Source organism: Chroicocephalus ridibundus, chromosome 11 (assembly GCF_963924245.1).
Source record: "Chroicocephalus ridibundus chromosome 11, bChrRid1.1, whole genome shotgun sequence".
In the NCBI taxonomy this organism is placed as follows: Eukaryota; Metazoa; Chordata; class Aves; order Charadriiformes; family Laridae; genus Chroicocephalus; species Chroicocephalus ridibundus.
This window is the reverse complement of record NC_086294.1, coordinates 3,482,362-3,509,229: the sequence shown is the minus strand read 5'-3', so window position 1 is coordinate 3,509,229 and position 26,868 is coordinate 3,482,362. Positions and strand designations below refer to the sequence as shown.

At 43.7% G+C, this 26,868-nt stretch overlaps 1 protein-coding gene across 6 annotated transcripts in view; it reads right to left on the bottom strand.

Annotated features, from left to right (window-relative positions):
• The window catches only part of FBXW11 (F-box and WD repeat domain containing 11), a 74,679-nt gene that overhangs the window by 2,031 nt on the left and 45,780 nt on the right, over positions 1 to 26,868 (bottom strand). For all 6 annotated transcript variants that reach the window (XM_063348812.1, XM_063348809.1, XM_063348810.1 and 3 more), the window contains 9 exons: positions 21,568 to 21,754; positions 20,676 to 20,766; positions 8,300 to 8,437; positions 7,605 to 7,723; positions 6,377 to 6,626; positions 5,094 to 5,212; positions 4,349 to 4,459; positions 3,237 to 3,315; positions 1,542 to 1,730 (listed from right to left, as the gene is read on the bottom strand). In XM_063348812.1, coding sequence (XP_063204882.1) covers positions 1,569 to 1,730; positions 3,237 to 3,315; positions 4,349 to 4,459; positions 5,094 to 5,212; positions 6,377 to 6,626; positions 7,605 to 7,723; positions 8,300 to 8,437; positions 20,676 to 20,766; positions 21,568 to 21,754 — 1,256 coding nt within the window. In that variant the 3' untranslated portion in view covers positions 1,542 to 1,568. The remainder of the gene's footprint in view (positions 1 to 1,541; positions 1,731 to 3,236; positions 3,316 to 4,348; positions 4,460 to 5,093; positions 5,213 to 6,376; positions 6,627 to 7,604; positions 7,724 to 8,299; positions 8,438 to 20,675; positions 20,767 to 21,567; positions 21,755 to 26,868) is intronic.

The following is a 26,868-nucleotide window of genomic DNA, read 5'->3' as shown; positions in this document are numbered from 1 at the left end:
GAGGAAACTTTGCCCAGTTTCAGGATTTACCTCCCAGAAAGTTGCGCCTTTTAGTCACTTCCCCCCCCTGACCAAACGTGGCAGTTCCGCCTTTTGAGATTTCTGTCCCTCATGGACGAGGACCTGCGTGAGTTCCACTAAACTACCCTGGCGGCACTGTTCTTAAAACGCGGGTTTTAAGGGGAAGTTCCATTAACTGCCGATTCCGCACACTGGCTCATCATCGTAGCGTAAGACTTCTTCCTTGATTATGGGCTTAATTATATGAAGCAATTACAGTTTCAGACAGATGGGCGACTCGGGCCAGCAACGGCCGGCTTTTTGCTTTGAGCCTCCATGAAACGTAAGGAGCCAAGCGTCACATCCAGAGAGGACATTATCTTGGCTATTTTAAAAACGCGTCGGAGTTCATTTATTAGGAAGAGCGGCCAGCACTTCCCTGAGGAACGCTCACAGGTGAAAGAAAACTAATTTTGAAGAGCAGCATCTCAAAGCAGCAAAGCCTGCCTTCACGAGGGAAGGTACTTCCCAGCCAGAAGCCCAGATCCTACAGGAGTGAAAAACCCTGAGGCGCTCACTGCCACAGCAGGGATAAACACACACAGGTAGGTAACAAAAACCCCTGCTTACACGAAGACAGGGTTTTCCCCACGATGTTTAAGCAAACCATTAATTATCTACTTCAAATAAAATAAATCCTTCCCGTTGGGGCAACGTCACTCCTAACTGCTCTTGCTGCGGTGTCTCCGCTTCCTTGGAAGCATCCGGTCTCGGCACTTGCAGGGTGCAGGGGCGACTGCTCTGCTCAGGCAATTTCTGTCTTGCCAAGTCCAGCTATTTATAGTTTGAAGTGCAATTGTTGGCAGGAATATAGATGACATAAGGAAAAGAATCCACTGTCCTAACAAACAGATCTACAGCGGAGCTTTCGCCCACCGTGCTTCGAGAATAAACCAAGGCGACTTGCAGAAAAACGGAAACAAACCCGGCAAAGTTCACGTGCGTCGTTTCTGACAGCTCCGAGCTGTCGTGCTGCCTAACACAATGTAATTTTTAGTTCTGAAAGCTTTCCGTACTATTCGTGCTTATCTCGGAACTGCTCGTTTGCGATGAGCATTTGTCCACGGATCACACGTGTACGCGCCGTTTACCGGCGATGCGTTACAATGCTCACTGAAAACATTCAGGTGGTGAACGGGCGCATCAAGAACTCTCACAGGCTCCGATTTCACAGGGCATCTGGAATTCTTGTGTGATACGCCAAGTCTCCTCCATTTCCAGGAGTATTATGAATACGTAATAACTTTCCATGAAACACCTGAAGCGCCCAGTGACAAACAGGAGGGATTACAGAAGGGGGTAAGATAACACGACACGTTTTATCAGCGAAGCAGGCCCGTAAAAAGACTAGAGAGTGAAAGAAGTGGCATCAATAAGTACTATTTTCTTAAGGAAAATATCAGCCTGTTGCTTTGACCGAGTCAACCTGAGTGATAATTTCAGATGTTTATAATCCACCCGGTAAAAAGAGGGCGACTTACCTTCTGAGGGTAGTAAAGTGCAGACTGTTATCTGGAGATGTACGTGTATGTTCTAGACGGAGAGCGGGTCTCGTTCTGGGCACTGGGTGGCACATTTAAGAAATCCCAAATGAGAATTGTATCGTCATGGGAACTACTAATGATCTGAAATTCGTCAAACTGGAGTCTAAAGACACGTCCCGAATGTTCCTGTGAGCAATACGGAATCGGTTAGCAAGGCAAGAAGAGGGTAACATTTCACTGCGTCCGTGTTATCTGGACACAGCAGGGTGTGCTCTGGTACAGAAACAGTTATCATTACACCCAAGTTGAAGAGCAGCTGATTTTGTACGTAAGCTTTTTTCGGCAAAACCCCCAGCTTCCAAACCCACCAATCTCAGCCTCCACAGGGCCAGCCGCAGAGGCTGAGACTGCTGAAGACAGAAGCAGCCTACGGATGGAGCGGCAGCAACTGCGGAGACTGGCTGGCGCTGCCAACCTGCCAGGGATCCTTCTCTTCCATGCCGCTCGCGCTCCAACGTCGCTGCCTCCGGTTTTGTACAGCCCTACCACGCCACATCCCAGCTCCGGTGAGGACACGCTGCTGAAAGCGTCGTCAGGGCTCAGTTACGAGTCGAGACGACGGCGTTCAAAGGCTGCCGTAAGGGAGGGAGGTGGAGGACCTCCATCAGCTCTTTCAAGAAATCTCCAAACGGCACTAAGAGGCCCAGAAAAGGTTCTCCCCTTTGTCCTGCTTACCCATTTCTAATCATTTTAAAAGGAGCACGCTACGTTTTTTAGAGAGCTGACCGAAGCTGTCGGACTGATCTCCAAATTATAACCTGAGCTACAGTATACCCACAGAAGGGAAAGAATGGACTTTGTTGGGAAAACTAAACACGCCGCATTCATATGCAATAAAAGAATTGTTAAATCTCATCTCGATGCGAAGTCTACTGAAAAGAAGGAAAAATGAGAAACATTTCTGGCCACAAAAGCACTTCTTTAGGACTTGGAAAGGCCAAGCACATGCTGAATAAGCCAGCTACCATCACACACAGACAATAACTTTGGGTTGCCACCAGCTTGTCAAAGTGACTCCTCAAGTAAAATTTCATGCACGTTTCAGTGAAAAGAACAACAAACTCACTTCCCCAATTTATTTTTCATTAAGTCTACTGTCATAAACCAAAAACCTCATGACAAAGAAAAGTCTAACTTAAGCAACAGCCTTAAATCATATAATTCCCTGAAGCGATTCGAGTTCCTGCGGTAATCCATGCAACTCAACATCCCTTCCCCTCTTCCCATCTCTTCCTCCCAAACTGAAGGGTGAGCAGAAAGGTTTGGGAAAGGCTGACAAGATTCCTCCCCTCTTCTTACTAAGAAATTTAAAGCCAGCGCTACGATGATATTAGAGAAACACACCAATAACTAGAATTATTTGATACAGCGTCGTGTTGATTTATTATTTTTTTTAAGAGTACCTGAGAACGTCAAACTAGAAAAACCTGATCTTTCTTTTAAGCTCAGATCCAATTCATTCAGGATATAACAATATATATATATTTTCTTTATTCTTAGAATAAGAAGAACCACAGGCTTGCTTGATAAAACACCCTGAGTTTCTCACCTGTCCCCCTATAATGTGATAAAAAGCCTCTCACTTACAAAGAAAAGATTGCAGATAACCCCAAATGAATGAGTTTTACATACCACTAACGTACGCAAGCATAATGTACTTGCTGGGGCACGAGGGTCAAGAGCAGCTTGCAAGTCCCAAACTTTTATTTTGCTGTAAAGCGAAATGAGAAGGTCATTACGAAAGCGTCGTTTCAAATACAAGCAGAGAGGAAACATCTGAAGCAATGGAAAGCAGGCCAGATTCTCCCTACGGCTAAGTTCACCGGGGTCAAGCTAAATGTTAGAATCTATCTTCACTAAAATACTAACGCTAAATTTCTAAAACACAGATAGTTTTGTATTTCCTTTTAGCGGGAAATACAGCGACGTCTTTGTGATGGGCCAAGTGGGATGGTTCCACGAAAGACAAATGGACTACGTATGCACAAGCCATTCTGGAACCGCGGATGATCTCAAAAACTCACAGCGCTACTGATGAGGTGCGAAGTTCCAAGGGGAATTAAAGCTGGGGCTGCCAACCCCAGCGAGACGCTAAACCCAAATAAAAGGCTAGAGACAAACACAGCTCAAGAATTGTTTTCAATAACTCTACTGTTCGCTTGAAGTATAAATCAGGCGGAGAAAGAAACTGAGAATCTGGACACGGATATAAGTTGTCCTGAATTCGGGACACACTGAAAAGCAAGTCAGAAGCGCTAACAGTGGGGGTCCTGCCTTCAACCTACCAGAGATGGCCACTAAAGAGTTCCGAGAGCCCCACAAGATATATTTACGCTCACAATAAACATTTTCAGTGCTGCTGTCTTATAAAAACAGAAAGCCTAAACTACTCTGAGCACGCAGGGCTTGGCAAGGAACAATTCCTGAGGGAAGAAACAACGGAATGCATTTAGAGTGGCTGTCACTTCAGCCAAACAAAAGTTTACTTTCTACGGACGGTCAAACTTGAGTGATAACACAATTTAGGAGCGTGCTAAAGAGCACCAGAAAAAACAGTTTCTTGGCTACTTAAAACTGCAGCCTGCTGTGTCGAAACGCTCAAGCAGCAGCCACTGGGTTAACTGTCGATCCATTGGTCAGATGAGAAGAGAACCCTTCCACAAGGGGACACAAGGCTCAATGGCTCTCAACAGACGCTTCGCTAAGAAAAGCAAAATTTCTGGAAATTCCTTTCAAAAACATACCCGTCATAGGCTCCGCTAACAATCCTCTTGTTGTCGAACCTGATGCATCGAACCAGTTCTTCATGACCTTCTAATACTCTTAAACAGGCACCGCACTCAATGTCCCATAGCCTTAAGAAAACAGAGGAGAAAGTCTTTGATTATTTCAGGTTCAGCGCTGTCCCTCAGCCCCGCGTGCGGCCATTTAAGCACGCTACCGGATGCTTTGCTGTGGGAGATACCACGTGCCGTGCTTAAAAAGGCAGGAGAACCACGAGATGTTCCTTGCACGCCATTCGGAAATAAGTTTGTGTTGCAGCTGCAGTGTATCCAAATTGAGTCATTCAAATTACGTACAACTAAAGGCTGGACAGGTGTTAAGTTATCTTGGGAAACTTTAATACGCCGTTTTCTATTCTGCATAAACCAATGATTAGAGGCTCAGAAAGTAATTAAGAAAACCAGTGACCAACGTCTTCCTCCCCTCTCCAAGCAGAAGAGAAGGTGATAAACTACAGCCAAAAGACAAGAAGTTTCGTTTACCTTTGACATAAACCTCAGCGTCCCTCTTTTTCACAGGGCTGCGACGTGTTTACGCTCACACCGAATTAAGTTTCCGTCATACATCACCCGCTCCGATAGCAAGACATACCAAAGATGTTTTGCATGCGCGGAAGCGCAGGACAGCATCAAAAGTCAGAGGAAATCCTACTTTCACACGTGCAAATGTACAGTTACATACCGACAGCAGCTCGTGGGCACCCACCTAATGGTGTTGTCTGAAGATCCACTGACAACCAGCCGATCCCTGTACTGGAGACATGCGATGCCACGCTTGTGCCCATTTAGAGTACGAACAAACTCGCACGTACTTGTACTCCAGACCTGTGAAACACAAGACAAACGCTCCTCTGAGAATTAGCCCAAACGAGACTTTGGGATTTCCACAGAAGCTGTCGTGAGCTCACAAACAGAAGAGGTCTGAGGCTGACCTTTGCCGGAGAGCGGAACGGAAAGTCGCATAGTATTTTTCTGGGCAAAGAGCGGGAACCTGGCATTAATGGAAGACCGGCGCCGTGGGGACCTAGCCGTCACAAGCGCCATGGGCACTGCTATTGCACGCTGGGTCAATAAGAAAAGTTGGGAGGGGTTGTCTATAAAACATTTTCAGGTGGTGGAGACAGTCCCAAACAATTTCAAAAACTTGATTACACTTGAACCTTGCTAATTTAGTCCGCATTTTTAAAAGTGGAAGTTAGCACATACACAAACCCCCCACGTTTTTTTACCAAAGGCATTGCTAGCAGGTTACTAGTAAGAGAAGGCCAAAACCGTGACCTATAAAAGTTTGGTGGCTGCTTCTTTCTTAGTATTAAATGATTTGACCAACTTTGCCCGTTTTTAATGAACTGTAATTGAAGCTGTTACGTAGAGTATCCAGTGGCTCGTTTTCCAACGCAGAGTGCAGCAGGATCTCTGGCAGATATTTGGACATTAAACTGCCAAGAGCTTTTTGGCACAGTCTAAGGTAGCTCTGGTTCTAGAGAGGGAAGGGTGGAAACGCCTTTGTTATATTAATACACTCTGGGTAACTCAAATCTTCTGGTATGCAATAGTCTTCAAATACAGCCTCTTAATTCTTCAAACATGGCAGAGTCTGGTTGAGTTGCCGCGAAGGCGTGGTGAGGAAAGGCAACTGCTGATAAATTGCACGTCTGGAACGGGACTGCCAATTGAAATAAAAAATACCACTTGGAAAAAGGCACAAAGCGTGCCACATTTAACAAACAAACGGATCTTGAGACTAGAGTTCAAACAGCAAATGGGCTTTACTTTTTTGCAATTGCACGACAGAAGCCACAAAAATGTTACGAGCCTGGTTACGCGCGTAAAGACATTAACGGCTAGCGAGAGGAAGCAGCGAGCTGAACGCTAAAGGAAAAGGCACCGAACGGCTTAGGAACACCTTGGCTACTCGGGTTGAGTACGCTCAGAAGCTTTTCTGGCGCGGTGAGCGTGTGGGCCTAGATTAGAGCTCTGCCAACTTACTTTAATGGTCCTGTCACCTGACGCTGACACAATATATTTGTCATCGAAGTCGACCACGTTAACGGCAGCACGATGGCCAACTAAGACACGGCGCAGGGTGATGTCCGTAGGTGATGCCATATCCCAAACAGCAATCGATCTGTCCTTGGAGCACGTCACCATTAAGCCGTTACTGAACCTCAAATGAAGCACTGCCTCATTGTGATGAATCAACGTGTTCAGAACTTCACCTGTATTTACATCCCAAACCCTGCAAAAGACAAAGAGTTTTATTCCAAATGAAGGATGACGGCTATTCGTGGTATAAGGCCTAAACACGCACAATTCTGCTGCTGTCTCTAACGGAGAGCTCTCCTGTTGTTTAACATCTCTTAGGGCTTGGGGAGGGCAGGAAGATGGGTGCTGGGGAAGTATCCTAACTCAGCAACAATTAACAGCAGTGAACAATTAAGCCAGAAAACGCCTAAGCTGGCACCACTGCTAAGAGCAAGAGCTGCTTAACAATTCTACAACTCTTCCAGGATGACTAAAGCTTGTATGATGTATAAATTGATGGAACAGACCAAAACAAAGACTATCCAAATATGGGTTTTTTCAGCTTTACACCATTCATTCAGGTTTCGCACGTGCCAGTAGCAATCCGGATGTAGCACCCTCCAGGGCTACCTACTACCTGTGAAAAATCACTACTTAATTTACGATATCTGAAGCACGCTAAGATCAGCTCTCAACTTTTGAGAAGTTTTACAGAGATTGACATTGGTGTACCAGTTCAAGACACCAGGAGGAGACAAGGCCCTTCCACTGAACTGTAAACTCTACCTGAGCGTCTTTATATTGGACATCTATTGACCACTGAATTCATAGAAGAATGAAAATTGCAGTCAGAGAAGTGCTCCATATTCACCAAATACCCTTTCATTAACAGACATAATTAATCACAGAATTAAGAGACGTCAGAAGGCAGTACAAGAAACCCCTCAGGATACGCCTTGAATCACTCAGGTCATATTCCTTCAAAATTCTTAACACCAAAAGAAAAAAAAAAAGCGCGTCAGATTTGGAAAAAATTGGATTGAATGTGATGCTTTGCCAAGTATGAATACCTTGGGTTTGGAATATTAGTACCACGTTCATATTAGGGATGCTTTCTGATATTTAGAGATTCTTGTAAATATTTCCAAGCCCTGATATTCAACCGATTTTTGTGCAAAAGCTTAACGCTCACCTCACTGTAGAATCTGAAGATCCAGTTACAATGACTCTTTCATCATACTGCAGACAAAGAACCGAGCCAGTATGTCCTGTTAATACTTTCAAACATTCCAAGCTTGTTTTGTCCCAAATCTGTTAAAAAGAATAAGCATAAACGGCTTATCAAGATCAAGAACATGTATCCAAGACTTGAACGTTGCCACAACTGCGAAGGAAGGAAGGAAGAAACCTAGGGAGAGCCAGAAGAATCCACAGGCAGTTGGTCTGTCTAATCAGTAGCTTAAGGAAGTCTTGATGCAAGTTCTTGACAGGAGAACGGTGAAATAACCCATGATCATGAAGAGATAAAAGCCTGTTTTGCAAAAGGAAATGCCATGGATGATTAGCGTGAAAGCAAGCTGCTCGCGTGAAAGCCAACTCCTAGCGATGACAAAAGACACACAGTCTTCATTCACGTTACGTGAACTCTGATTTCACAAGCGTTTCTTTGGGGTCAATACTATTGCTCTCTGGCTGGCAACCCCCAAAGCTTCCAGAGCAAAGCGCAGGTGAGACCTTTGCCCAGGCTACCGAAGACATCCCATCCCCATAAACCCTGCACAGATAAATCCCGTCCCGTGAAGAGACAAGAGAAACCAAGGAAACACAAGCGGCTAGCTTTCCAAGGCAGAATTATCTCTAGGGAAAAAGACTGAAAAAAGCGTTTACCTTGATGGAGTTATCTCGTAGGCCACTGATAATCTTTTCGTCATCGTACTGTAAACAGTAGACACCTTTGCTGTTTTCCGAGCGGCACTGAATCCTTTGCAGATTATGTCGCCCGCATCGCCAGTTAGATTCTATAGTCTAACAAGAGGGGAAACAACCGGGAGTTAGGCACGAGGCTGCAGGCTTGAGCCGGACTACTCCAGCACACGCACAGCAATCTTTCCATTTTTACGTAAGTATATAAAACTTACATGTATCTTTTCTCCCCACCTAACACAAACACACAAGACACAACGAATTAGAATTAGGACGTTTACAATTTGTCCTGACAGAAGCTGTGTTTAGCGGTGAAGATTACGGTCAACTCACAGCGAGAATTTGTAAAGGAGCCATTAGAGAGCTACATTTCGGCACAATTCGGTTCCCCCCCCCGCCATTTACACGACCCTCTGACACAAGCAGCAAAGATTAAACCAGAAGTTCACGTACTGCCATGTTCAGCCTCCACTAACTCCATTACAGAGCTGCTGAGTCCAACAGGGAGGTGGTCATGGGAATTCTCAGACCTTTCCTTCCCCGTCATTTCACCTATTAACTGTTGCTACACATCTTAGAAAGGGATTTTGAGATATGGAAGCCTCCTCTAAACACCTTAAAACCTGATAAAAATAAAACTGAACAGGGACTGTAGGATGTCAAATAATTCAAACTTACTCCCCCCCCCCCCCCTTAAAATCCGTGGAAGTGTTAATTCTCCACATTTTCATTCTCAGAGATATTTTTTAAGGAAAAAGACCCGTCACACCTTAAAAAGCCACAAAGTAGTTCACAGCAGAACCAGGATGATTTCCGTGTTTTAATCAGCTTTATTACTTGTAAGACAACCAACGTTGGTTTCAAAGAAACGTGGCATCTTGGATAGGAAGTTTGGAACAACAATCGTAAGAGAATCTGTGCCCAGAACTCCAGCCCAACACCTGCAGTACCTAGACCGGCTGGGATGCTTTCCGTCCTCCAGTATAGGCGCCAGAACAGCCCATTTATTTAGCTATTTCCCTGGGATCCCCCCCAGACACTTCATGGAAACCTGGGGAGAAGCTGATGGACTGCCAGCTTCTTTGTAAAAGTGTCTTTATAACTAAAATCCTATTTAGTTATAAACTTTCAAAGCAGGAGCAGGCACCTCTGCAGCTCCTCCAAGACTGGAAAACAACCGAAACGCTCATTAAAGACAAAAGCGCAGCGCAACTGTGACGTCCCAATTCTCGGAACACACGTCTGCTCCGAGGGAAAACTAACCTACCACTTTGTTTTCCACGCAGTTCCTCCTTCAGTTGTCTCCCATTATGCAATTTGGAGGGAAGTATCCGTAGTCATAATCCAAACCTGACGTGCCACAAGAATTTGTCTAAATCATAAGTACTAAGAGACGCTTGTAGAGGAGCGTGCTGAGAAGTTATTCATCCCACCTCATTCTCTTCCAATTTGGTGGGGAAGCTAATGAAATTAAGAGAGCAAGTCATCTGTCCATTTGGGATGAGCTTTTCTGGCCAGGTAATGTACCGCTGATTGTCGGATGGGGAACTGGGCTTAAAAACGTTCAAATCTGACCCTGCGTCGGCTCAGCCTTGGCCTCCTGCCTCGAAGGTAGCAAAATGCTCGTTACGCTGCTTGCTCAGCATGGGATGGAGGTTTCCAGAGGAAGGACAGGCAATTCTCGAGCTTCACCAGAAGATTTATCACCTGCGCTAGGAGGGCAGAACGGCAACTCATTGACTCCTTCGCTGCTACAGAGGTGTCCCTCGGAAACAGGGGAGGAGTGCAGACATTAACAGCATGAACCACTACAATTACAGATCCGACGGCAAGATATTTAAAAATGCAATCTCTGACACTGAAGGGCAGAGGAGATGAAGCATCACAGATTTGAGTCGGCCGATTTAAACAGTTGTAGAAATCATACACATGCAAATATTCAATTTTAAGAAATTTTAAGGGAGAGTCTCCCTAAAGCAACGCTCTTGGAAAGGTTTGAAAACAAGCGGTCGTACATCACACGCGCCGGATCACTCTAGCTGCCGAGTGCTCAAACACCCTTTGAGCACTTTTCGCGCCTCGGCTTCCTGCGACAGCGATTACCGATAGCTAGAGAATACATTAAGGGCACCACAAATCTGAAATTTTGCTTCCACCAGTTTCCTAAACAAAACAGCAGTCAGTAAAAGCGCGCTCAGCAGACATCTGGGACGCTAGCTGGCTCGATTCTTAGAAGTTCACCGTAGGAAGCTACTTAATAAGTTCCCTATAAGAAAATGCTGGCTTCAAATAAAAGGTTCTGAAGTATTATTTATATCTCTGCGAAGGCACGATAAAGCAGTAAGTCATATGCAGGTGCACATTTTAATCCTGCGAATAGATGTCATTTCATTTAGGCATTATACGGTGTGGCTACTGTGGGAAAATACTTCATGTTTTTCGAGAACTTGTAAAATCCCCTTACACTGCGTAAATTTTCAATATGCTGGGAAAGTAGCCACAATACACAGAGAATATACAGCAGCATTGCAATTGGCCATAGAGTGAAAACAGATGTGGACGTATAGAGAAATAACATTATTTTAGATGACTAAATACGGCCAAGTGGGTGGGCAACCTGGAGGACCCTCTGAAAAGGAACATGTTTAATACAATACTGGCAACCACATTAAAGCGCTTTGCTGTAGGAAATTTCTGCTTGTGCCTGAAGAGCGCAGTCAGTAAAAGCCTTCACCCGCAACCTCCTTCCAGGAGATATCTTAATAAAGCGCCTATACGCCGAGTAGCCATGAATTTGCCAGGGGCGAGGAAGAAGTTGCTGTGTTTTACGGACTGTAACAAACATTGAGAGTCAACACTGAAGAGAGAAATATAAATTTATCCGCGTATTTATGGTGCCAAACCTAATACCAATACATGCAACACCCACTACTGTATTTTCTACAGACCCACTACTGTATTTTCCACAGATCCCCTCGAAGTCTCCACGAGAACCGCCTCTAAACGTGGGTTTCACAATTAAAAGCAAGATATTGCAGAATGCTATCTCCTTAGATACCCAGAAAAGAAATTTCTCCCACTTTCCTAAAAAAAGCTCACTAGAGCAACAGCAGCAAGTAGCTGACACATGCTCTATAACCAACACAATCTGGACGTACAAGGGATAAAGACCAAGCACGAAGCCAAAGCATCTGCCACAGCAGGAGAGCCATTTGGCAGCTGAAGAAATGCAGAAATGGATAAAAAAAAAAAAGGCATTTAGAGAGAAAAGTACACACAGAAAATAGTCCAAGATGGAGAGGTATAGCCAAGCCTCGACCATGCCAGAATGTGTTCGCTGGTACAAAGATGCACAGTAAAAAAAGATGCAATTCATCTGGATTAACAGTTGGACCATTAACTCTACATTGGAAGTGTTAAGGATAATCTACTAGGAACAGGGTTTTTTTTCCCCATTTGATAATGTACACTGTGTTCAGCTCCTTGGCTAAAAATTGCATTTTTATCCTTGTGAATGTTATTGCAGAGTAAGTGGGTTTATCTTAATCCCATGAACCAAGGAGTTTCTGTTCCCTCTGAATACGCAGTTCTCCTGCAGGACAAACGGGGCAGAAAAAAGAAAAAGGAACATACACATTTGTTATATATGTGAGGATTTCTCCTGAAGTATTAGGCATTTCCACCAGGGGCAATTAAAAATCCAAACCCTTATTCTTCGCAGGCTTTCTTCAAAGATAAAATCCCTCCTGGCTGTGGCAGAGGAAAGGCAGAAGCAAATGAACTCGTGTCATCAGGGTAGAGAGGGTTTAATATTTCATTCATTACGAAGTTAAGGGGGTTTCATAAGCAAAGACAAAATGACAGCTTGGCCACGGCACCACGCTCCCTGACTCTCTGAGGTCTTTCCTCTCGGGCTCTCTGAAGATGCTACAACCATTAGGGGAAAAAAAAGCTGTATCGAACTCTTGAAGGATCCCCTAGAGCCTGGCTTGTGTCTGGAATTCACTGTGGGGTCTCCAAGCTGCTGTTAGACAGCGAGGGCAGCCAAAGAGCGTTTGTAGGCTCTGTAGCAGCCTGAAGAAGAAAGGCTACGTGATGATAATTACCTAGGCGGCTTCAACTGGTCCTCAAGAGGAATCTGCAGAGAGCTAGCTGTCCTGTCGTTACCGCAGCGGCCGAAACCGCGAGATTTCTGACCGCGCAGGGATGACCGCCTCACAGCAACAGATGGCAAAACGTGCCAGCAGCAAAGCCTGCTTCCAAAGCAGCCCGCAGGGGGATAAAAACCCTGCAAGTAAAGAGCATCACCATCTTTCTTGTGAGTGTCATCACTTTTATAAACCACTGTTGAGGAGGTAAGTGCCGGTGGTGGGCACGTAGCAGCAAAGACAAGTAAAAACTCCCAGACCACAGGAACTGGATCAGCACTGGGGCAGGTATCGCACACGGAGAGCAGTGAAATCCCCGTGCCAAAGCAGCACGGCAGAAAAAGGACTTGCACGGTATCCAACATCCCCTTCACAAAACACCTCCTCCTCAGACCAGCTGCAGAATGGAAGTGATGAACGAGAAAATTATGCGGTCAGCGAGGTCTACGGAGCTGCCATCTCAAGGGAGCAGCTGAGGAGTTTTGGCTGCAGGCACGATATGCCTCATTACACATTCACTGAGACTCCAGCATATTGTCACCGGAGCCAGTAAACACGTCTTTGGAAGCGAGCAGCAGGGTATACAGATGTCCCTACCAACATCTTCAACAGAAATTGGCACCGCTGTTAGAAGAGAGAACACCAAGTGCTGCAAACCAGCCACCACCGCACCTTGCCATTTATTAGCCTACTTTTACCATTAAGCATATTATTGTCTTTCCCTCTTGATTCTCTTACCCTGGTTCCATGAAAAAGCTGGACCAGCGTGATTCACGCTACACCACAGGACTCAGAAGAGTGCCTAGATTTGGATTTTACTCTCAAAAGGCTTTGAAACGCAGAAGGCAGCAGCTATACAACTGCACGACACCGCGGCCCTCACATGAGAGCTGTTTAGCCTTTAACTTAAAATTTATACACTAGTCCTCACAAGAATGTGCGCTTTCCGCTACGAAGAATTCTTCATATTTTAGATTATTCACTATTAAAGAAGAAGAAGAAGAAGAAATTGTTGCCAGGTTACACGGAAGAGGTAATAAACAGTAACACAGTAAACAAATGCAAGGAAGTAAACCTAAAGACAACAAAGAATAATTCATTTGATTAACTGATTTTTGGCATTTAGCTCATTTCATGCAAACAGAAGAGTCAAGAAAGAATAAAAACGGCCTTAATGAAGAATAACTGAAGCAAGCCTAACAAATAGGGAAATAGGTATTCACTACACCCCACTAACACGTAGCACGTGCTAATTTTTATACGTATGTATGGATACACTTAAAGCGTGCACTTAAAGCATACATTTGTTTAATACAAGCAGAAAGGCCCACTTTTGCAAAAAAAAAAAAAAAAGGGAAAAAACTTTCAATAGCTGAAAAGCGGGCTTCTGGCTTGATTTACAAAAATCCCAGGATACTCAGGCTATGTTTTGAAGAACAATCTGAAATTAAAGCAAGGCCAAAAAGCTAGGAGCGTTCTGCTGAGGGACGCTCCACGTCTACTACATGGGCTTTCTGTTCAGGTTGGGGTAAAATATCACTTTCAGTATGAACTCCAAGACCAGAAGAAAAGCCATAAACAGTCAAGTCCAAAAATCTAAACAACTTTAGAGAAAAAGGAATGGGAAGCTTTTCCTAGCAAGTGTTACAATTAAATCGTGATTTCTTGGCAGAATTTGAGACCTAAAACTTAAGGTCCTAATGTTTACAGCTGCTTAGATAAGATCCAAATGTGGACAATATAAATTGATGAAGTGTTGACTCTTTCTGCATGCGATCGATCCAACATGTATGAAGCTGCTCAAAGGTCCACCAAGTAAAACTGTTCCCGAGTCTCGCTGCGGCTTCGCTGAACCCTTTTAGAAGCCACATTTAAAAAGAACAGATCGACCTTATGATACTAAGCGAGATAAATCTGGCCAGTGGAATATGCTAGTGTTTTATGGAGGAAGAGAAGACTTGCAGGAATTGCATTGGAGGCCACTGACATACAAGGAATATTGGAAATCCCTCTGGGAAAAAGCTGACAGTGTAACGCCGGCCATTTCCTCAAGCATGAAGAGAAGACAGCACGTTTGCCAAGTGTCCAAACGGGGTTATACACCAGAGAAAGCTTAGGCAAATCGGCTAAAAAAGGCAACATGAACTGCAGTTTCAGAATTAAAGAAGAGTCATTCAGCATTAGGACTATCTTACTGCCCAGGATGGGGGCAGGGCCTGGCTTGTTGGGGGAGCCAGAACACACCGCAGCAGCAGGACACGAGAGACTCTGATTACTCCCACGTCAATTAAGTGTATCATAGAATGGTTTGGGTTGGAAGGGACCTTAAAGGTCATCCAGATCCAGTCCCCTGCCCTGGGCAGGGACACCTCCCACCAGACCAGGTTGCTCCAAGCCCCGGCCAACCTGCCCTTGAACCCCTCCAGGGATGGGGCAGCCACAGCTTCTCTGGGCAACCTGGGCCAGGGGCTCACCACCCTCACAGCAAACAATTTCTGCCTCAGATCTCATCTCAATCTCCCCTCTTCCAGCTTAAAACCGTTCCCCCTTGTCCCATGGCTCCCCTCCCTGATCCAGAGTCCCTCCCCAGCTTTCCTGGAGCCCCTTTAGGGACTGGAAGGGGCTTTAAGGTCTCCCTGAAGGCTTTTCTTCTCCAGGCTGCTGCATCACATCCCCGAGCTCTGCCCCACGCATCGGTTACTGGATGCTGTCAAGAGCCAGGATGCTGTGCAAGCCCACCTTTGGTCTGACCTGTACAGTTGCTCTGTTTCCCCAGGGTGGGAGTAAAGAATCCTCTCAACTCCTACTCAGGAGAACCTGCAACAGGAGGACGCAGATGAACAAAGCGGTTTCTCTTCCCTGAAAGCTCCGTCTTGTCCATCAAGCACCTCTGCAAACGCAGCCACCAAGCACAAGATCCCAGAAGAGGTTCGAGGGCAGTGTCTGATGAACAAAACCTTTCTTCATCTCCGCAGCTGCAATGATCACAGTAACACCCACTGATGGGTCTTCGCTGGTTTTCTCTTAAAGGATCCCCATTTCCACCAACTTCCATCAACTAGGTCTAACATAAGAGTAAAATTTCAAGCTTTCCGGTTACGGACGCAACATCAAAATATACTAACTTTAAACGGACACCTGCTTACACCAAAGCGATAGCGGGGTGAGTACTGCTGGAACTTGCAGGTCTGCAGAGGGAATCTTAAAAATACAAGCCAACGGCAATGAAAAGAGAGAGAGGTCCTCTGAGGCACGTCAATGACACCTGCATCTGGACTACACACAACACCTGACAATGAACAATGCCGCTGAAAAACAAAATTATTGCACCTTTTAGGTTCCATGGGAGACAATAACTAAGTTCATGCACGACACCGTAAAAATACAAAGTTCTATTTAAACAGGTAGTTATCGGCCCCTCTCAGAGCATAGGGGCATTCGAAGTACTCAAACAGGAACAACAAATCCCTCTTTCAAGCCTACAGAAGAAAAACAGCAGTCTTGGTTTGCCCAGTTGTGGAAAAAAGTAGGTGTGATGTGGGCAAAGCGAATAAAAAAGCCAAGGTAGGGATGCGTCCCTCTTAAGATTAAGAAAGGCCTTTTGGAAAGTGCTTGTGGAGTAGAGATTTCAAAGCCGGCTGAAAAAATTTCTAGGCATGTAATGCTGACCAGATTCTCCCCGCATACACACATACATAAAATTTCTCCAGCATCATAATTAGAACAGTACTAAACAAATCCGTTTCCCCTCAGAAATTACACAAAGCATTTTTCATAAACAAAGATCGCCCGGTGCTGGCAGCGACTTAGGGCGAGAGTTGACATTTTCCCCTTTTCAAATTTTCCCAAGGCTTCAGAATTTCAGTTCCAGTCCTAAAATCCCAACTTTTCTCAAAATTCAGAAGAACACATGGTGTTTATCTGATGGCCTGGCGCCACGTTTTCCTAAAGTCTTCAGCAAAAATCACATTTTAATTCCCATCTTAATTAGGTGGACCTAAGTCTCCATGGAAACAAGATGAGGGCACTCGCCATGTGCCTAAAGATAAGGGGAACGTTTATGAAATAAGTCTTCTCAACTCATCACAAGAAACAGATACTTGTGCTAATCCTGAGGGGAAAACAGAATAGTTGGCCAAGCTTCACAAATAATATGGAAAAAATCCAGGGACTTGGGGTTCTGGAATCAGCGGTATTAAACTTCCCATTCTGGCAACGTGCCGATGAACACAATCCCGTTAAAAGAGGTGACCTTCTCCAGGAGGCTTTGGGACTGCACCCAGGCACAGGATACCCCCCCCCAACCAGATCTTCTCCATAAAGAAGGTCTTGCACACCTAGGTTCGGTTTTCTAGGATAAGCCCCAAATCAGGTTTTCCCTTTAAAAAGCTCCTCAAGAAGCTTGGCAAGTCAACATCTGACTTGGAGACATTTAAAATTACTGGACCACCTCTTGTGAAATGAAACCTAATTAAATATTTGGCTTCACAGTGGAGGTGGAGAAGAACTACTTCTTTCCAAGAATTTGCTTTCAGATCTCTAAATGTCCTCTTCTTTTCAAATCCAGTGATTTCAGAAGTGACATTATGTTCCTAAAATGTGTCTGGCATGAAAGAGACCCTGGCACTAATACATTTTCAGAGAGGCAAAGGAACCTCGCTTTGCCAAGTCACCGCCGGCAGTACCTTGCAGCTCGCACCACTTTGCGGTTGCGTGGACTTTTGACCCAAAATGCAAATAGAGCCCACGAGAAAGAATTCAAATTTGCTGTTTATCAATTCCTCATTTTTTTCCTTCCAATTGTTAATTCAGGTTTTGGATTACTTTTCACATTCTGTCAGTCAATCCAAAGGAGAGAGCGCATTCTCCTTCGAGCTTATCTCTACCCACAACCCAGTTCAGTGCCAGTTGCAGTAAATTAATAACTCTTATCATTAGAAACAGTCTAGCAGAATTTGCTCAATCTTTGTGCTCCACAGGTAAAACACCGAATGACGAGATTTATTTTTTTTTGTGTTCCATCAAATGTATTTTACTGTATTAAAAAAATCAAGTCATTCGGACACAAGATAAATGTCTTATAAAAATACTTCTATAATTATATAAAATGCTAATACGGTAGCCTTTGGCTCATCACTAGCTCCCTAAAACTCTGACCCTCTGACAGAAACAGGAAGATCTTATTAAAGGTCCAGGCAAATATTTGAAGAAAAAACATTTTGGTATTCAGAGATACAACACTCTTCACGACTGCTAAGATGAAAGTCTTATTTAAGAGCTTCTGCACGTTGCTTTGAAATAATGAAGGAATGGGAAAAGTACGAAATGGAGGGAGAGCGTGACTTTAGCCTTAAAAATGGATTAAGGGGAGGAGAAAGTTAAGAAGTGCTCCCAATCTTACAGCTAAGTTTTGTTGTTATTGTTACTCACCATCTACGCTTCTAAACAGTGTTAAAAGCTTCTTTTGACAGTCCTTTAGGGAAGCACTTTGTGAAAAGTGCTTTAAAGGGTGATTTATTATATTTAATATAATAAAAATTATAATAGACTTTTGGAAGGGGAAGAATTATTGGACCCTTGGCTGTTAGCAGAAACACTAACCCCACTCCAGGTTGGAAACCTGGAAAACAGCGATATTTCAGGAGGCTTGAAGGAAATACATAAACAGGGAAAAAATCTGACGTGGCACAATACCCGCCAATATCCTTCTGCCTTCCCCTTCCAGTTCTGCAATTTCGAAGAACCAGGGGCGGGAAAGGCGCTGCCTGTATAAACTGAGCAGTGACGATTCTGGAAGTAGCCATTAGTTTTTAAAGAGAGACTTCACCACTGTAGGAAACTGGACAAAGACGCATCTATTTCCTGAACGTGGGCAAACGGAGGCTTACGCTTTTGCTAAAGTGAAGTTCAGATGCAAGAGCCCACACGCCAGGCCCTGGCTCCTTTCACCTCTTCTGCTCTACCAAAGTATCCACAGGCAACGTTGAGGTTAGTTGCCAATACCTTAAATTCTACCCCAAGTGATCAACAACTACTAACGACCAAAGGTTCTCCATAAGTTTATAGACACGTGCATGGATTGGAAAGTACAGAATTCCAGGAGATCTTCCCTGAACAGCCCTGATTCTGCTTCTCTATTCTTGCCTCCCTCCATCCGAGTTTGAGACGCACGGGAGTTTTCCCGTGCGCCCCAGTACCATTTTTAACATCGTTAAGGACAGAAGCATTAGATAGAAACGACAGAGATCACATGGAAAAGTAGCCTGGATTGCCAGGCAGTCTGGAATGGGCAGAAACTATGGAAACAGCTTCCACTTTATTCTCTGTACACCGCAGAAAAGACAATTCTTTTCCCATGCTCGTTACTCGCGTTCCTATTTTTAAGCACTTCCCACCACTGGTGTATTTTCTACCCATATTGAAACACAGGAGCCCCTACTTTTCAGGCAGCGCAGTGTAGATTTTTCTCCTAATTTGAAGGTCTAATACACTTACTATTATCTTAATGAAATTTTTCAAGAAGCACTTTCGTGACCATGATATATTTTTAGTGGTACAGTCATTCCCCACTCCCAGATTTTTAGAGACTGACCACTTTTACATTTAATATATTAGCAACAAGCAAAGCCTGAGGGTTTGGGGTTTTTCCTGCTATTTCATACTCGCAAAAACTGTCTAGTTCAGGAACTTAATTTCTGTGCACTGTACTAGCACATCTACAGTAATTAAATAATGAAAGTATTAAATAGCAGATTGTGACAGGCTGAATGGCCTCAGAACACCTCTAAGGAACACTCCCATCTCCAATAATAATTATTCCTACACAAATGTTTCGCTTACACCTAAACAAATGAGTTTCAGAAAAATAACTGAGTTATAATAACGCCGTACTCCTTTCAGTGTCCTATGTCATCTCAAAGGTCATCTTTTCACACCGCTTTTCACCCATTTTTCTTACTGAACAGTGCCCGAATTTTGCAGAAAGCAAGAAAATATCACATTCAGAGTTCTCCTTAATCCCATGGGCTCCTCCTCTTTGCAATATCACTCTGTCATTCCTTACGGAGAGCAGCCGTCTCCCTTCAAATAATAAAATGTGCATCATTCAGCTCTCAAGTAAATATCAAGTTTAACCTTATTTTGCCTAAGCTACATTTCATGCTTCGTTCTTTACCTTTAAATGTTTATAAATTGTGTAGCAAGGGTTACAAAAAAATAAAAAAGTCTTTGAAAACTGGATTATGTTTTCCAGCAGATACATTTTACAGATAGGTTAAGAGTTCTGAGTAATTTTGTTTACCGAGTGCCAAGCGACGCAAACTCACATTTGCCACAGCAGAACGATTCCATTAGTTCACATCTGTCTGAAACAGCAAAACACTTGTTTCCCCACTGATGAATTTCAGACCAATAATTTCACATCCATCACGTGGTTGAAACAAATCCGTCACAGGCTGTGGTATAACTTAAAGAGTTCTGTGGTGAGTACACAGCAAACTGAGCAAGACGGATTTTCTGCTGGTAGAATACCACGATGATCCCCATTTATCAGAAACAATTTTAAAAAGCGAGCACGCCCAGCTTTGTAACTCTTAAACAAGATAAGCACAATTTTATATCAAAGAAAAGAACAGTCATTTCTAGTCTTTTTCCCAGCAATATCCTTACCGTGTTTATCACTGTAGGACTGATTGTTCTCATCGAAGCACTCACGGGGCAAAAAGAATCCCGCACCCCAGAGAAAGCTGTATTTCCAACAGTGACTGCTTTAGAAGTACTAAGTCACTAAACGAGCAATGTTTTAAATGATGGGTGCTTAAGGCGTTAACCCTCACTGTCTAAGGGAGCGTCACCAATATAGTGGAACATTCCGTAATACGTGGAATTGTCTTGGTAGTAAGTTTCCTAAACCAGCTATTTTATTAAAATCCAGAGTCCCAGAAAGAGTTCCAAAAAAATCTTTAAATGCGGACGAGATGCTGTTAACACTTGAAGCAAGCCGTTAACGCACATACTGCAACAGGAAGTTGCTGAGGGTATTTTTTTCCATTGTCTGACGAGCCAGAGCTCACAAAATAGTAGCCATACAGATACATACGATATGCTTCACTGCTCCAACATGCACCATCTTCGAAACACTAACTCTATGCAACATTATTTCCACTACAGACATATAATATCAGAAAACGTACCTCTATATCCTGTATTATCTTTGGGTATAAGGACCTGTAAAATGAATTTGGGGGGCCATCTGTTGGTCTGTTTTTAAACAGGTACTGATCCCTGGAAAGAACCAGAAAGACATTTTTCAATTTACCACTTTAAAGGAATTTCAAATCTGCACAGAACAAAACCTCATGACATATTCTCATAGAATTCCTGTAAGAATTTTTCAGCATTGCCACGAAAACCCTTGTGACTTTACAGTTTGACAGCTGTATTTAAAATGTCCAAGGCTAAAAAAAGATAACAGGTGTTTTCCTTATGGTTTTTCAAATCAGGGTTCAGTGCTTCATAAGGGATTTTAGCCAGCAGGGTGTTGTCCTCTTGCTCTTTACAATACCCCTTGCGTTTTCTTAGGCACGCCACTAGAGAGCACAGAAACGCAGGTTTCTAAAGCAGAACACTATACTCTTAAAGGATAGAAAAACTCCATTGCCCCAAACAGAAATGTTTTCTTTTTGAGGGAGGCTTCTGCAGCCCAGTCAGCTATTGCACATTTTAAGCTTAAAAAAGTTTCATGGGAAATAATTCACTGGAGAAAAAGCCCTGCAGAACATGTTGCTGCTAGTTTTTGTGAGCTGATCCTACACGTTGGTTCTCCCTGCAAAACAGAAATCCTAAGTTTGCAGATGGACTTACTGCGAGAAAGCAAGTGTTAAATGACACTGGTGCAGAAAAGGAGAGGGGACAAAGCCAAAGCAGAAACGGGAGCCGACAGCTTTCGCCCCACTAGTCCGCGGCAGAGATATGGATCTCGGTGATACCTATTTACCATAAACTTTCTTTTTGGCAGAGCTCACAGGTTAGGGAAGTTTGTGAAGGAAAACACTGTAAAAGGTGAATTATTGTCAAGGTACTTACCAACCCCTTCTTTCTGACAGTCCCTTCCATAGCGGATCTGTGCGTACCATTCTTTCAATCAATTTTTTCCATAGCATTCCCTCAGAGATGACTCTCTGCCATTCCTTACACACCAGCTCCGCTGCACAGAGCGATCTGGCATCAAGATAGGAAAGGATGTTTTCTGCTATGTGATCTAAGCCTTGCTCTACAAAGAAATAAAGGCAAGCAAAACGTCAATCAGTTCACAGGATACTTGTAAACAAGCTTTGCAATACATACAGAGAAAGCCAACGCAGCTTTAAGGCACCGGAGCAACATGATCATTAAATTATCATACGTAGAAGCACCAGTTACGAATCCAAACTGGTACACCAAAATGTCTCGAACACTCTACTCCTTTTCTGGTACAGTCTGCCTACTGGACGGTCCCCTTCCCACAGAGTGAGAATGAGCACAAACCAAAATTCTGCATAATATGCAAGCAGTAGAAAACCTTTTGCTGCTCCTGGGCACAGAATCCTGGACTTTTTGAGCACGTAATGCGTTGGGCTCCAGAGTTCAAAAAGATCATCGTCTTCAAGCAGCTGCTTCACTAAGCAGCAGTAATGCCAAATTAAAATATTGACTCTTTTACTACTCCCTTACGTATAACAATAAACAATTCAACTCAGCAAAGACAGGGCTCCACGGGAACAAGTACAGACATATCCAGCAGAAGCGCGAGCAAAGATTCTGCAAAAACATTCAAGCATCAAACGCACGGCCGTTTTTTTTGTATTTAAGCTCTTTCTAGAACCTGCAGGTGCCAAGCCCACTCCTGAGTTTTGTTCAGAACTCCGGTGGTAGAGCATACGCCAGAGACACCAGACACCGTGCCCTGCAGCCTGGCGTAGCAAGGCGCAATCAATGAGAACCAGTTTGACCGTAACTCGTTAATTGCAAACGGTGCTTTAACATCTAAGGCAGTTATCCCCAATTCAGGGTTTACCGTCACTAGTCTCCACACTCAGAGAAACTACTAACTGAACGACTTACACCAGAAGCCGGGGGCTTTGAGGCTTCTCTTCAGCTAGAGCTTTTGCAACAGCTCAAGTGGAGTAAATCAGCCTGTAACGTTCGATACAGCATTTATTTTGTGCCCAATGGACACAATTGTTTCCAGAATGAGAATCAGCTGAGAAACCTTGGGATCTGTGGGACTCAAGCAGCTCTCAAATAACGAGGGGCGACAGCTCAGCTTCTGCACCGTAAATTCCAGTGCAAAGTGAATTTAGTTTAGCTGCACAAAGATTTCCCAATGTATTTACGATAGCCCTATGAACAGATATTATCTTAGCACCTTTCCTGCATCTGCTGCTCCCCCACCCTCGGGGCACGCTACCTTCTACCGCAAAGGAGCGATGTGTGCGTTTGGGTACTGCTGACGTGGGGATGCTAGCTCTGCTGGGTCAAAGAATGAGTTCGGCAACGTACCACGAGAGAACGTCCGAGGAAAACAACATTACTCCAAATGAAAGCCCTTTGGCAGTACTTAGACATCCCTGAAACAACACTGACCTGGGCGACTCTCATGCGCCAACTGCACCTGCAGCATAAGGTATGTTGGTCAACAAGCAATTAGTTGACTGGGAAAACGTTGACTTTCATCGTGAAGATCCCAGCTACCAGAAGCAGCTTATTAACCCCTGTGATCCGCTTCTAACACGGCAGAGTAAGATTTACATACTCAACGCACCGAACTTGCCCACAGAAGTTCAAATATACCAGAACTGGGGTCCTACCCATTGATCCAGGTTGGCGTAAGGCATCGTGTCACGATATATTACTTTGCAACTCTCAGTTAATACTTATCCAAAAGCACTAGGTACTTAAGCCAAAGCTGGCAGAAAGAATAAGCACATCAATAAAGACGATGAACACAGCAAGCTGCCACCACAGATCTATCAAGACATAAAACAGGTCGGAACGCCGCACGCATTTGCCTGTGGTCTTTGCCGAGATAGATATTCTCTCCTGCTAAGGGTGTTAGATTTTAAAACGTGACTGTCGTTGACTAAAGGTACAAACACAGAAACCACTTCAACAATACACTTGCACTAAATTTAAAATAGCCATCAAACTTTTCTTGTTCCTATTCCAACTACAACGCCATCGGTCCCACCAAAAATCACTGCTAAGTCTGTTACTTATTTCAAAGAACCTGCAATTTTGCTTGCGCAAAAGCTCCACTAAACCAGAGATCTAGAATAACTTTGTTTTCGTGAATAACGTGTGCCAGTTGGCCAAGAATGAAAAAAAAAAAAAAAAAAAATCTTTCAAACAAGGAGATGACGACCGTTTTAATTTTCCGCTTTATCTCATGACAGCCTACTTTAGGCTTCAAATAGTCCTGAAAAAAAAAAAAAAAAAAAAAAAATCAAAGAAACGGCTGTTATTTTTTTAAAGAATTAAGAAATTGTGTGCATGTAGTCCTCCACTGCACACTAAATTTGCCACGGCCTTCATAAAAATGAACAGCAATGGAAAGGAGAAACTGATACACGTAGTTGAAGCGCATTTGTTCATTTCTTCTACATAATTTAGAGAATGATAAAAAGGCTTTAAAGAATTGGGAATGCTCCCACCATGTAAATTAGGTTTATACAAATTTTTCAATACCAGTCACCGGAACAGCTTCAAATAACTGAAACGGAACAAGGTCCAAATAACTGGTGGATCTCAAATCTCACCACTTCCAAACCAGCAAATCCTCCCCTAACAATACCACGTCTCAGAGCCGCTTTAAGCTGCGTCATCTCCTACATCAGCAGTTTGAAGGAAATACCAGGGCATTTAAATACATTGTAAAAGTCGTCTCCCCGTCTGCCACATCCCAATCTTTCCAGTAAATAACAACTTTGAGATTCTAAACGCTGTTTACATAGGAAATATTTATCTTCCTGCCATATTATGCGATTTAAAACAGTTCTCAAGGTTTTTCCAGAAAACATAATCATTGCAAGGTCATTTTCCAGAGTTACTTTAAAAATCAGGAATCCTTGGGTATCAAGATGACAAACTCCTTCATTATGCAAAGTGAAGGACACAGCTGGATAAAAACAAAGAAAACAAACACGTCTGCTGAGTAAGCACTTCTCTGACTTGGAAGGTTACGGGTGTGAGCAGGGCACACGCCACGTCTTAACGGGAACAGATCTAGCAGTTATTTTAGACTTCGGTACAAAGCAGTTGTGTTCAACAACGTAAGAACAGCTTCTACGGAGCAAGGACTGTCCAGTACATCTGCAACGCCCTGACCACACAAGGCAGCCCTCTATATACTTTCCCTGCACAGAGCACGTTATCTTTTGAAGAGGAAGAATTTTCAACATGAAGCACTGCAGTTCCCAAAGGAAAGAGTGCCAAGGATACGGCAATTAACCACCCTAATTGCAAACTCTGCAGCAGAGCAGTACGCTGAGGCTCCTGTAGAAAAGGCGTTTAAGGCTCCCATTTCACCGCGCCATTTTTCCTCCAATAGCCATTATACAGTGTCTGAGCTTAGATCATCCTCCTCTCCCTAGGAGGATGGGAGGCTGAAGGTGTATTTAGTCAAACCAATGGGTAATAAAAGAGACTGCAGCGCTAAGAAATAACAGAAGTGATAATTCAGCTCAACCCATAACAGGCTACTATATTTCCAGCTTGCTAATCTAATATCAAAATGAATGATTGCAAAGTTTGGAAGAAGTTAAAAGAAACTAAGAGTAAACACCACTGTATTTTACAGTTAAATCAGCAGACCCAGAAATTATTAAAGAGAGACGTTGACACTCCGAAGGCAACAGTATTTCTGCACAATGTGGCGGAAGGACAAGAGCACCGACTTTTGGCTTCCAGCTCTCCCCGCGACACAAGGATGCTGTCCCCTCCTTTCCGCGTGGAAGGCATTTTTAATCAGCGGTGGCAAGGCGGAGGAGCAGAGGCACAACTCAAACTGACCTTTCAGATGACCTTAATTCCTCTTCGTTAGAAGAAAAACATGCTCCGGCTACATCTGGGTTCCAAAAAAAGCCAGTAGCACAAGAGACACCGATGACAGGCAAATCTTTCAATGTCTGCATTTTTAAGGTGTAAAATTCTTTAATTCATGCAGCTGAAAGATTGCAGGTGGAAGAGCAAATGAATTATGCGAAGTTCATCAAATAAACTGGCCCTACGGCCAAAGGAACAGCTGGCCTAGGCAGACACATTTTGGTCAAAATACTGCTATTTATGTGTAGTAGCCGTAAAGATGGGACAGCAGGGTCCACGCTGAACAGATACCCATCTACTGGATGCTCTTCTCATGCCAAAGGCGAGAAGTATAATTTTGCCTAATCGGCTTAACTTAGGAAATGTATACTAACTATACGCGGCTAACACCCTGCTTGCAGCTTCGAGCAATTTTTGAAATGTGAAGATCACGAACGCGTTCCGACGTAAAACGAATTCCCAAGGGAGAAAGTGCCAGAGAAACGGAAGATGTTCAAATGATGGTCACGCGCAAAGTCATTCTTTAAAAGTTTATCTGTTACTGCCATCTCCTGGCAACAAAATAAAGAATTATCCTCCCTCTTAAAAAAAAAAAAAAAAAAAAAAAAAAAAAGAAAAAAAAGAGATGAGAACTCTGAGGAGCTGTAAAGTTATGAATAACCACCCCAGTGAAGAGGCAACACTGCAAAGCATCCTTGAACTCAACAAACGCACGGTTCTGTGGGCTTTTGGTTGGAGGTGGCGTTGGTATTTTACCCCATCTCTAACAAACCTGTATCATCTCTCAGAAGACACCGACCAGGTCAGCTTGAAAGTGGAACTTGAACTGCCCTTCAGAGCTAGGCCGACAGCATCAGGTGGTTTCGGATAGAGGGCAAGTGGTTTTGAATCAAGATCAAACACTTCAGGAGCTCCCTAAGCAGCATACAGCACATTCCGTTATTGGAAATCCGTGTGTTGCATTTTACATCCTTTGTGTGCGTAAGGATGTACATGTCATTTAAGTAGTTTCAGAAGAATTTGATTTAGATTACTATTTTGAGACTATTCAAAAGCATTTGGATCGCAGTCAAGACGGTACACAGCACACACCAGGGCTTGTAACACCTCTCAGCACGAGGCAAACGCAGGATTGTTGAAGCCCATGGTTTTACGATTGACAATTTAGAAATGCATGTGATGTCCGAGTAATACAATGTGTGCATTCATCAGTGTACATTTAATTGCTTTTAGTTTTCTTTTCCGTGGGAAATACTATTTTTCAAAAAGATAGTTCTCCAGATGAAACTGCACAGAACTGATTAA